Genomic DNA, 11759 nt, shown 5'->3' with positions numbered 1-11759 from the left:
TCACAATCACTTGGGGAACTTGATAGAGCCTATTTGAAGGAGCCTGTTGTTTTTGTTTGTTTTGTGACCTCAGCAGATGATTCTGATAAACACCAGAGTTTGGGAGTTGATTTGGGGTAAGGAGTATGGGGCTGCATGCAGATATAACTTACCTGGGAGAGAAGGAGCTTTTTAAACATATCCATCCCTCCTAATCCTGCCTTAGGCTCCAGCCAAGATTATGCTGGAATCTTACCTGATCCCTCAGCTCCTCACACATCTGCTTGCTTGTCCCCTCCAGAGCCAGCAGGAGTCTTCATTCCTGCAGTCCCATGTGTGATGGCTAGCCTGTGGGTAGGTGCTCAATAAATGTTTGTTTATAGTTTTTAAAATTGCAGATTGAAAGTAAGGCTGCTGTTACCAGTCCAGCTGCCTGAATGAGTAAAGCTTATTCATCTTTCAGAGGCTGCTATAAGTATACCCTGTCACAAATCTCTACAGACCTGAGTTCTTCCCCATGTTCCAGAGGCACGCCTCTAACCTTCACAAGGAAACTGGATCTTTGGATGGTAGAATTACAGTTGTATCTTCCTTTGGCATCTGTGCAATAAGAGGCCAGTGCAGTACTTTGCAGGAGGTATCCTTTTAATGTGAATCCATTTAATGCTGATTCTATCTTAGTTCTTTCTCTGTGCTCTTTTTAGAACAATGCTAAAGTAGCTGTGCTCGGGGCTTCCGGAGGAATTGGGCAGCCCCTTTCGCTTCTCCTGAAGAATAGCCCTTTGGTGAGCCGCCTGACCCTCTATGATATTGCTCATACACCCGGAGTGGCCGCAGATCTGAGCCACATTGAGACCAGAGCGTCTGTGAAAGGTACTGGGCACGCTGGGCCTGGAGGATTATATCTCTTCTCTCTAAGAGGCTAGGATCCAAGTTTACAGTAAGAGCCTTAGATGAAACTAGATGTTCAGAGACTTGGGATGTTCATGTTCAGTTTAGCATTAACTTTTACAAATGATCACACTTTTTTGGACTTGACTCCATAAAAATTTATGTCCTGCTTATTTTACCCTCACATCTTAGCAACATTTCCCATGTACCAAGTTCTTGGTGACATCCTTTTAAAGCTTTACTATAATTTATCACTTATTATTATTCCCATACTGTTGGCCATTGGCTCTTTCCTGTTTTCCTCTAAATATAAATATATAAGCTGTGATAAATATCTTCATCTTTATATCTTGTTTCTTAGAGTCCTTAGGGCACTTTCAGTAAGTGTGACTACATTAAAGCTGTTACTATAAAGTGCCAAATTACTGTCCAGAAAGGTGCAAACAACACAGGAGGCTGACTGTCAAGTCATATGTTTATGAGCCTTCCATAGTCCCTCTGAATTTGTTTGCTCATTTTCTTTTGTGTTGTAGATTTGAGTTTCTGAAAGCTTTTTTTTTTAAATATATTTTTATTGATTTTTTTTACAGAGAGGAAGGGAGAGGGATAGAGAGTTAGAAATATCGAAGAGAGAGAAACATCGATCAGCTGCCTCCTGCACACCCCCTACTGGGGATGTGTCTGCAACCAAGGTACATGCCCTTGACTGGAATCGAACCTGGGACCCTTCAGTCCGCAGGCCGATGCTCTATCCACTGAGCCAAACCGGTCAGGGCAGTTTCTGAAAGCTTTTGCAAATAAGGAAAAAGTCTATTAAAATCAAAGCAGATTTGGTCTTGGAGCAAATTTCCCTGAAATCCTTGAATGTAGACCTTATTTTCCTCAGATACTAGGAATAAACAAAATAGGTACTAATACTTAGAGTTCTTTTTTATCAGCACAGGGTTTTGGGTGTTTTTTTTTCATGGCCTTCAGTGTGCTTTCTGGTCTGACCCTAAGATGGCACTTTTGTTAGGATGATCATGATGTAGAGTAAGCAACTCTTCTAACTGGGAGCTGAGAAGGACTTACATATGCTAGGGAGTAAAGATTAGCAGCTGGCTTGGTTTGGTGTTATGCAAACCTGAAGGGGTAATCCGTTCTGAATCCAGACCTGGGCAAATGGAGGCTCTAGGAAAGTAGAGTGAAAGGGGGGCATTCCTGCCAGCCAGAAATGTCAGACTCACAGAGTGGCAGTCCTCAAGGAAAGGAATCACATCACAGGTGGGCTTGCCAGGCTTTCTTGTCGCCTGTGGTCAGCATTGGACACAGGTGGGGCAGTTCTCTGGATTCTGTCCCCATAGATGTGCTAGCCTCTCTTGGTTGCAAACTATAAGATTGCTCTCTTGGGTGTTTTTTTTCTAGGCTACCTCGGACCTGAGCAACTGCCAGACTGCCTGAAAGGTTGTGATTTGGTGGTTATTCCAGCTGGAGTCCCAAGAAAACCAGGTGTGTATTTGAAAAACTGCCCTACAAGTCAGTTGAGGAAGTGGTTTTCCATGAAAAATGGATCTAGTCAGATCTCTATGCTGCAGAAAAAATTTCAAAGCTCTCCATGCCTGTGGGATAAAAATCAAGGCCTCATGTGTTTCCTGCTCATCCCTCCTCCCCAGCCTGGAATGCCCTTTATTCCACCTGTGTCCACCTTGGGAATTCTTCATGACCCTCCTCCTCAGATATCACCCTTCCTGACTCCCATCCCCACTCTCCACCCTCACAGACCTCTGTTTCAGCACTTGTCACACTGGACTGTTTTTCCTACAAGGTAGTTTAACTTAAAATGGGGACCCTGCCCTAGCTGGTTTGGCTCAGTGGATAGAGCGTCAGCTTGTGGACTAAAGGGTCCCGGGTTCGATTCCGGTCAAGGGTACATGCCAGGGTTGCGGGCTCGATCCCCAGTGTGAGGCGTGCAGAAGGCAGCCGATCAATGATTCTCTCTCATCACTGATGTTTCCATCTCTCCCTCTCCCTTCCTGTGTGAAATCAATAAAAAATATATTTAAATAAATAAATAAAATGGGGCCCCTGTGTCACTCTTGTTTGAATTTCCTATACCAGCTAACAAACAGCTCTTGGCACATATTTAGAAATATATCCTGTGCTTTGTGAACATCTTGAATTGGATCATTTTCAGGCATGACTCGGGATGACCTGTTCAACACCAATGCCACGATTGTGGCCAACCTGACTGCTGCCTGTGCCCAGAATTGCCCTGAGGCCATGATCTGTGTCATTGCAAATCCGGTGAGTGTTGCTGATACATATGAAAGCTCACAGCAAAAGTGTGCTAATGTCTTGTAGGGAGAATAATCAGACTAACACACTGAAATGGTAAGTTGGGGGAACTAAAAAGAGGTCCTTACATTTATTTCCTAAGGATTCCTTCGGGCATAGACTAAGTGAGTTTTAACCTGGTTTTTTCATCAACTGTATGCCTTTGGGCAAATCACTTCCCTTATCTGAGTAATCTTAGTTTCTCAACCTGGAAAATAAGTCCATTCTTAAGGCTTCTTCCAGCCATGATTGTGGGAGCCTGTTGAACTCCTTTTACTATGTTCTACCCAGGGTTTGCAATTCCTGGTCCCCCAACATTCCCTTTCTTCTCAAACTTACACATGTATCTCATATGCAGTCACATCAGGTCCTGCCTGCTTAATCTTCAGTTCAGAAACTCTGAGTGCTGTGTCCTCTCTGAGAAGGTTCCCACGACTGTCCGAGCAGGCCCTTGGGTTGTATTTAGCAGCAGCCCTCTTCATTCATTCCTCCCTCCTGATTGACTGGATTCTGGCCTCTGAGTATGACAGTGCCATGATATTGATGTTGACTGAGGAACGTGACCATTGATAAACACCCAGAGCTTATGCAGTGGCCTCTAAAGAGGATCCTGTCTTTCCCAGCCTGCTCAACCTTCCTCAGGGCCATTTGGTCAAAAGTAGAAAGCAGTTGCTTCTTTTATCAGGGAGCTGACTAGTGCCTGATGTATATCTTGCTGTTTTGTTTTAATGATATTGTTTCTGTGAACCAAGTGTTAGGCACTTGCCATGTACATAGTCATTTAATCTTCTCAACAGCCTTATGAGGTAGTTTTATCCCCGTTTACAGATAAAGAACCCAAGTCTCAGGGAGTTAAAGTAGCTTTCCCCGGGTAACCACATGGAGTGACAGACCTGGGACTTGACCCTGTGCCATCTGAGCTTTTAGCCCTGTGCTGTGTTCTTTTGTTAGGAATGGCCATTCAGGTGTAAGTTCTAGCTGGAGCCGAAGATGCCCTGTGTAGCCATCATCACATTTTAAAGTTGATAGTTCCAGGGTGTTATGCATATTTGAACTATGGGCTCAGGGGCCACCAAGAGGAAGAGTGCCTGCTGCAGTGCAGAGTTTCTTTGTTCATGTGGAGGGGGAAGGAGGCACTCTGGCAGAAGAGGAAGTCCACCCCTGTAACCCATCTCCTTCGATATATGACTGTGTTCTCAGAATGCCTGGCAAATTATACCTGTCTCTTGGATTTATTAGGTTAACTCCACCATCCCAATCACATCTGAAGTTTTTAAGAAGCATGGAGTATACAACCCCAATAAGATATTTGGGGTGACAACCCTGGACGTTGTCAGAGCCAATGCTTTTGTTGCAGAACTGAAGGTAAGAGCCACATTGGGTATCTTCAAGCTCCCGTTTCTGAACTTCTCTGGGCCATCCTTGGTTCTTTTTTGGGCATAGAAGAAAGACATCAGGGCATTTACAGGTCACTTGTAATTTGGGAGTTTTAAGTATTTTTCTTTTTTAAAATATGTTTTTATTGATTTTAGAGAAGAAGGGAAAGGGATAGAGAGATAGAAACATCAATGAGAAACACCAATCGGTTACCTCCTGCACACCCCCTACTGGGGATCAAGCCTGCAATCTCGGCATGTGCCCTAACGGGTAATGAAACCGGTGACCTCTTGGTTCATGGGTGGAGGCTCAACCACTGAACCACCCTGGTCGGGCTTAAATGTTTTTAATAGCTTGCCCTGTGGTGGGAAGTAGCTCTCACATTTTCTTGGGGCATCAGCAGGCCCCTGCAGGTTTAAACCAATAGCTTTAGTCTTGACTTAGCTTACTCTTCTCTTCTTGATGCTTTAGAGGTTCAGGCTTTCCCTGGGTTTCTCATTGGCTGGACTGAATTGTGCTCTCCAAGCTTATTGCCTCTGAAAACTAGTATTAACAGGATTTACCTGTTAATAAATAAATAAATTATTGGACAAGATAGCAGAATTGCTGTCCCCAGGCTGTAGTTCTGACTCCCCTTCTTGGGTTACCTGTGGTAGCTTTTCTCGGAGAGTTCTGATCTTGCCATCTGTCTGCTTCTTCCTGGGCTGCTGGACTGAGCTGTGGACTCGCCCTGACGTGGGTTTGGCATCAGTGCTAGGTCTGGGGTTTTCCGTGCCTTTCACAACTCACTGTATAATCTTTTTTTTTTTTTTTAATATATTTTATTGATTTTTTACAGAGAAGAAGGGAGAGGGATAGAGAGTTAGAAACATCAATGAGAGAGAAACATGGATCAGCTTCCTCCTGCACACTCCCCACTGGGGATGTGCCCGAAACCAAGATACATGCCCTTGACCGGAATCGAACCTGGGACCCTTGAGTCCGCAGGCCAACGCTCTATCCACTGAGCCAAACTGGTTAGGGCTTTATAATCTTTTTTTTTTTTTTTTTTTGTATAATCTTTTTGGTTGTGGATCCAGCAGAACCATTTATTTTGGCCCCAAAAAGTTTCCTTGAACTTCAGACCATTTTTTTTCCTGACTTTTCAGATGAGAGGAGCCTCTCTAAAGTAGGAATCATTGTCATGCACACAGCTTAGTGAGAAGTGCACACACAGGACTATTGGCCTTTATTTTACTCCCCTGTGCACCAGACAGGTCTGTCTCTGGAGTGATGACAACCCACTTTAATTCATACTTCACCATGTTCTTCAGGCTTGATTCTAGGTGTGGGGGTCATCAAGGTCCATAAGACATAGCCCCAGGCCTTGGGAGCTCTGTTGAATGGAGAGACACTTTAAGGCTTTGTGGAGAAGATCACATTGAAGCTGAGAGTGCACAGGCTGGAGAGCCAGGGTTCTAGCTTCCTGAAGCTTGTACCCCAGTTTCCTGGAAGCAGTAGTGCTCATTCTCTTAGGGTTCCCGTGGTGCTGCCAGCTGTCAGAGCACACCGTTTCCCCTGGGCTCCTACTTGTGCACAGTGCAGTAGCTACATGCGGCTGTTAAATTAGATAAATAAAATTAGAAGTGCATGTCCTCCATCACACTAGTCAAATTTCAGGTGCTGGATGGCCACATATGATTGCTGTATTTTTATAGAAAGTCCTATTAGATAGTGCTTCTCAGCCTAGAAGATTTACTGTTAGAGGTGGGGGATGGAGGATCTTGGCCCCTCCCAGAGAATCTGGTGCTTGACAAGTGTCAATTAAGTGAACTGCTCTTTACCACAGTCTGACATTCTGAAAAATTGCCTGAGTCAAAATTGATCCCTTAAGCTCCCAGTGCCTGATTCCTCCCTTAGCCCTCTCAGCCATCTGGACCCCTTTTACTTCCGCATTCCCTTTCCACTAGGCTCGTAGAAATTGTCTAGTTTACATGTCATACTCTGCTGATGTTATGTGTGTTCTTCATACCCCCTGGCCTTTTCTCCTTTTGCCTAGAATATGCTTCCCTTGGGGGAAGTCCTCCTGTTCCTTCCCAGAGGAGTGAGGTCAGTCCCAGGAAGCCTTCCCATGCTGATGAAGTGCTCCTCTGGCTTCCATAGTGTTGTGCTGGAACGACCCTTTGTATCGTCTCATTAGACATCAGGTTTCTCAAAAGCAGGGGCTTTTTTCATGCCTGCAACCCTGGTGACTGGCACAGCACCTTGGCTTCTGAGCTCCCTGCTTTTCAGTTGATCCTGCTGTTCCTGTCTACCCCGGCCCCCTCCCCTCCCCATCCACCCACCAGAGGCTTGGTGGTTCCTAACTTAGGGCTGCTCTCTTCAGCAGCTGTAGCATTTGGAAAAGGTTCACCTCCGACCCATAACTTCCACCAGATTCTTTTTTTGGCTGTCATAAGAATACCTGGCTCACAGATTCTCAGGGGCATTGTACCTCAGTTTAACAAACAAACTAGCCTGTCTCGGCTAGCTCACTAATGAGCCAGGGTGTTCTGAGCCTTCCCAGTTTTGTTCTTTCTGTCCCAATCACTGTGTGAGTTAACAGACTTCTCACCCCTAGTTTCATGGAATTGTTTTGAAGTTTACTTTGACTTGTTCTTTGAAAAAGTGTGGGCACATGAGTCTGGGCTTGTGCATTGGAATAACAGTAGCTGTGGGAAAGAGGACTGTCATCCTTTGATTCTGAGAAGATAGATTGATAGGGACCAATGCAGGGGGTGCCTACAAGGAGGCAGTTTTCAACTCATTATAAAGGGAAAACCTCGTGACCTCACAAGATGACAAGTTACTCCTCACTGCCTGTGTTCAGACTGATGTCAGACTGTGGGGTGGGGCCATGGGAGATTTGCGCAAGGCTGGAGTCAGTCTCTTCTAATTTTTTTGTTTTGTTCTGAGTTCTGTGGATTTTTCCAATATCGGTGTTTTGGATAGATGTGACATATTTTATATTCAAAAGAGCTTGTTCAAAGTTAATCATGTTTCACATTTTGTTGACCAGGGTTTGGATCCAGCTCGAGTCAATGTTCCTGTCATTGGTGGCCATGCTGGGAAGACCATCATCCCCCTGATCTCTCAGGTATGTTTGTGACCTTGCCAAGAAGCCTTAAGATCCACTTTGAGGCACTCAGGACAGACTGACAAAGATGACAAAGATTACAAAGATCTGTTGTATTTTGAAAGGATGCTATGGATTCAGCTCACCCCAGTTGTCCAGGGGTTTCTTGGCTGGTGTGGGGCTGTGGTCATCTTCCAATGTTTCAGAGGTCCACAGTTGTATGGGGTGAGAGTAGTCAGAAGGTGCTCAAAGCAGCCAGCTCCAGCATACAGTGAAAACTGCTGATAGAAACATTCATGAATTTCTGCTGAGGTCAGAGCAGGCAAAGCTGCTTTGTGTGAAAAGTAGACTAGAGACCAGGTAACACCACTAAGAATGATAATATCAAATCAACCTCATAAGCCCGAGTACAGTGCACTGAGAAGGACACAAAATATTTGTGCTAATCTTGCCAAAAATGCATAACCTTACACAAAATCCTGAGGAAGCACCTTACAGATCCAAACTGATGGACATTCTACAAAATGAGTGACAATACTCTTGACAAGGTCACGAGAGACAAGGGAAGACGGGAACTGTTAGAGAATTGCTACGGTGAAATAACCTAGTCGATTGCCGGTAAGGTCCTGAATAGGTCCTGGAACAGAAAAGGGACAGTAGGGGGAAGAGTGGTGAAATTTTAATAAGGTCTGGAGTTTGGATGTACTCATCTCCTGTTCTTCCTGTTTGCACTGTGCTTAACATGAGGAAAACAAGTGAGGGGAGTCTTCGTACTGTTTTTACAATTTTTCTCTGGGTCTAAAATTAGTACAAATATAAGAAGTTCTTTAAAATGATTGGGGAATACACTACACCTCCCAACAAAGTTGACTTTTTCTTTAAAGAAAAGCTCTTGGTTTCCCATGTATTGATGATGCAAGGAACCCTCTGTGAATAGGGTGAGGAGAGTGTGGGATCTGAACCTGCTCACAGGATCCCTGTGACTTTTGCTTGCAGTGCACTCCCAAGGTGGAATTCCCCCAGGACCAGCTGACAACCCTCACTGGACGGATCCAGGAGGCTGGCACGGAGGTGGTCAAGGCTAAAGCTGGAGCAGGTAGGGTCTCAGAGGCAGTTCATGGGTGGGGTGCTGATGCCAGAGTCACTGTTAAGAGTTCACAGTTGACCCTGGCCGGTTTGGCTCAGTGGATGGAGCGTCGGCCTGCGGACTGAAGGGTCCCAGGTTCGATTCCGGTCAAGGGCATGTACCTTGGTTGCGGGCACATCCCCAATAGGAGGCGTGCAGGAGGCAGCTGATCGATGTTTCTCTCTCATTGATGTTTCTAACTCTCTATCCCTCTCCCTTCCTCTCTGTAAAAAAACAATAAAATATATTTAAAAAAAAAAAAAAAGAGTTCACAGTTGAAGACTGAAGGAGCAAACCTTTTTCTAAGTCTCCTATATGTTCACTTGATAGAAAACCCTATATCAGAGGGTAGCTCGGCCCGCTCGGTGGAGTAGAGTGGTGTTTGAGGTTGGCAAAGCTAATTCATGCCATTCATGAGTTTGTGAATTGAGGACTGCTGACCTAAATTCTCAACGACTAAAGCTAGAGATTTTACAGGTGCTTTATTTAGCTGGCAGGGCAGGCTTACCAGGATTTTACAGTCTTCTGTGCTAGCTTGGCTAACCTTTCTGTGTCCCCATAGGCTCTGCCACCTTGTCCATGGCATATGCTGGAGCGCGGTTTGTCTTTTCCCTTTTGGATGCAATCAACGGAAAGGAAGGAGTTGTCGAATGTTCCTTTGTTAAGTCCCAAGAAACGGACTGTTCCTATTTCTCCACACCATTGCTGCTGGGGGTATGTATCCCAGAGGCTGGGTCTCTTGACTGGACAGCGAGTTCGCGCTAGTTAAGACTTAGCTCTGCCCTGTCTGGCTGCTTCATAATTCAGAGTTCTTTTTTGCAGTCACTGCATCTCACTGCATGGCCTGTGCTTAGGTTTTTGAGGGTTGAAGAGCATCACAGAATTAAGAGCAAGGAGAAACTATGGGCGTGGCACATCCTGGCACAGGAATTTGATTGCCTGTGGGCCTCACAGCTGGTCATCAGTGGATGCCTGAGTGTGTTTCCTGATGAGACCCTCTCTGAAAGAGATGCTCCCACAGGCTGCTCTGAAAGAAGAGGCTTCTCCACCCCAGCCTGTAGCCATTTCCCTGTAACTTATACTTGTTAGTTCTTGTTCTGACCTCAGGGCCTGCCAAGCCTAGTTCTTCCTCGAGAGAAGTCTGGAGATGATGCACAGCTGTTACACTTCCCAGTTCAGGCATTCCTGGTTCCTTGCTCCTCATCCCACTGGTTTTCCTTCTTGGAATGTGCTGCTGATTGTTCCCTTGAAACGTGTCTAGGACAGAGCCCATCTGGTCACATTGCTGGCTTCAGACAGGCTGGTGTTTTGCTTGGTTGACTCTTGAGTCTTCAGTGAGCCACTGCCCCTAGATCTCATTCACACACACCATCAAGCCAAGGTTTCCATTTCTTAAGTTTGGAACTGCTGAAATCAGGTAAATGTGTGCGGGCCTTCATCTCATTCCCGGAAAGAAACAGATTAGGTACTTTCTGGGCCATAAAGAGGCCCTTCCCACAGACACCCGATGTTCAAAGGTTAATTAAGACATGGCCTCAGGCCTCAGGGGCTCTCTGTGATGGACAGACGGACACTAAATAGATTAATTCAGAAACCAGTTCAGCACAGGCAGGAGCAGGATGTGGTGAGACCTTTAGGAAAGGAGCACACAGGCTGATTGTCTGGGTCAGGAAGGGCTTTCCACGGAGATGGACAGTAGCAGAGACAGTGTTGTTTTCCTAATGTCAGACTCTCACCTACCTAATTACATTCAGTTCAGGTGGATATTAAAATGTTTGTTTAGTCTTTACCAACTTGGAAAAGAAACTAGAACCCAAACGTATGCTCTATGTCAGGGAGAATAATTTGAAGTGCTACTACTTGTGGAGTACTTGATGTGCCAAGTCTTCCAAGTGTATGCACAGCCTCCATTGAGGTAGATAGTTTGCTCATTTTATAGGTAAGGAAGTAGTCTTGGTGTGGAAACCATCGTCCAGGGTACATGATAGTGTCACAGCCCAGATCCCAGCCTAGGACTGTCTGGCTGAAGCCTGAGCTCTGGGTATTTGCAGCAGCTGTCCAGAGCCACAGATGTGGATCGTCTAGGTAGAGGTGGTGAAGTTAAAGTTGGGTTTTCTATAACAAACTCATTCATGGAAACTAACGTTGTTGTAAAAACGGTTCTGTCTCCTCTCTCTTTCAGAAAAAGGGCGTTGAGAAGAATCTAGGCATTGGCAAAATCTCCTCTTTCGAAGAGAAGATGATAGCTGAGGCCATTCCTGAGCTGAAAGCCTCAATCAAGAAAGGAGAAGACTTTGTAAAGAACATGAAATGAGAAAGCAGTTAGTGAGCAATCCATTTCCTTAACTTATTAAGGCATCAATTCACTGTAAAAGCCATTTCAGGTATCTTTCTGTTTCAGTTTTGACGATGGATATCTATTAACATTACCATCCCTTCCAGATCATGGGTCAGTTTACTACTGGTGCATCAATAAAAGCAGGCTTTGATATTCTTTTTCAAGGTCTCTTCCATAAAAATTGTGCTTTCTTCCCCATTAGAGCTGACTTCAGAGTATCTGGCATCTCTTTCATCACAAATAAAAACTACATGTTATTTAAATATTAGACTGAAGCAAGATGGTTTCAGTTGCAGCTTCAAGAAAGTCAAAAATATCAGTAACGGCTCCTCCCAGCTCTGCTCTTTCACCATTGCATTCCACAGTGTAAACTAAGAAGGGTCAGCTCAGGCCTGATTCCTCAGTGTCCTCTCACCCGCATGGCGTAATAGCTCGGTGCCTGATGCCAGGCCACTGTTTTCTGCCCCTGGTTCTTTCTGTGTGGTGTGTTCTGGCTAAGAGAACAGTACCCTCTTCTACAGTGGGGCTGCCTTGGCTGACCTCTGTTCTACTCTGAATTTTGTCCTCTTCTGTTGGAACGTAATATTCAAGTGACTAACCTCCCATAGCCAGTATTGTGAGAAAAGTTAGGATGGGGGCAG

The 11759-nt window shown here is 45.1% G+C and overlaps 1 protein-coding gene across 1 annotated transcript; it reads left to right on the top strand.

Moving 5' to 3' along the window:
- Positions 1-656: 656 nt before the first annotated feature.
- On the top strand, positions 657-11299 carry MDH2 (malate dehydrogenase 2, NAD (mitochondrial)). The gene is made up of 8 exons (XM_014550154.1): positions 657-852; positions 2275-2358; positions 3044-3153; positions 4423-4548; positions 7598-7675; positions 8651-8750; positions 9343-9494; positions 10963-11299. The coding sequence occupies exons 3-8, from the start codon at positions 3046-3048 to the stop codon at positions 11092-11094; spliced, it is 696 nt and encodes a 231-aa protein (XP_014405640.1). The 5' UTR covers positions 657-852; positions 2275-2358; positions 3044-3045; the 3' UTR covers positions 11095-11299.
- The last annotated feature ends 460 nt before the right edge of the window (positions 11300-11759 follow it).

The sequence above is a fragment of the Myotis brandtii genome, unplaced genomic scaffold (assembly GCF_000412655.1).
Source record: "Myotis brandtii unplaced genomic scaffold, ASM41265v1 scaffold583, whole genome shotgun sequence".
NCBI classification, from domain to species: Eukaryota; Metazoa; Chordata; class Mammalia; order Chiroptera; family Vespertilionidae; genus Myotis; species Myotis brandtii.
Note: the sequence above shows the minus strand (reverse complement) of the source record. Positions and strands in the feature narration are given on the sequence as shown.

What these genes read in the sequence shown, in the direction of transcription:
- MDH2 (XM_014550154.1), top strand. Translation starts at nt 3,046, where the DNA reads ATGACTCGGGATGACCTGTTCAACACCAATGCCACGATTGTGGCCAAC. An exon ending in CTTTTGTTGCAGAACTGAAG is followed by an intron (nt 4,549 to 7,597) that starts GTAAGAGCCACA and finishes TTTGTTGACCAG; the next exon opens with GGTTTGGATCCAGCTCGAGT. An exon ending in TCATCCCCCTGATCTCTCAG is followed by an intron (nt 7,676 to 8,650) that starts GTATGTTTGTGA and finishes TTTTGCTTGCAG; the next exon opens with TGCACTCCCAAGGTGGAATT.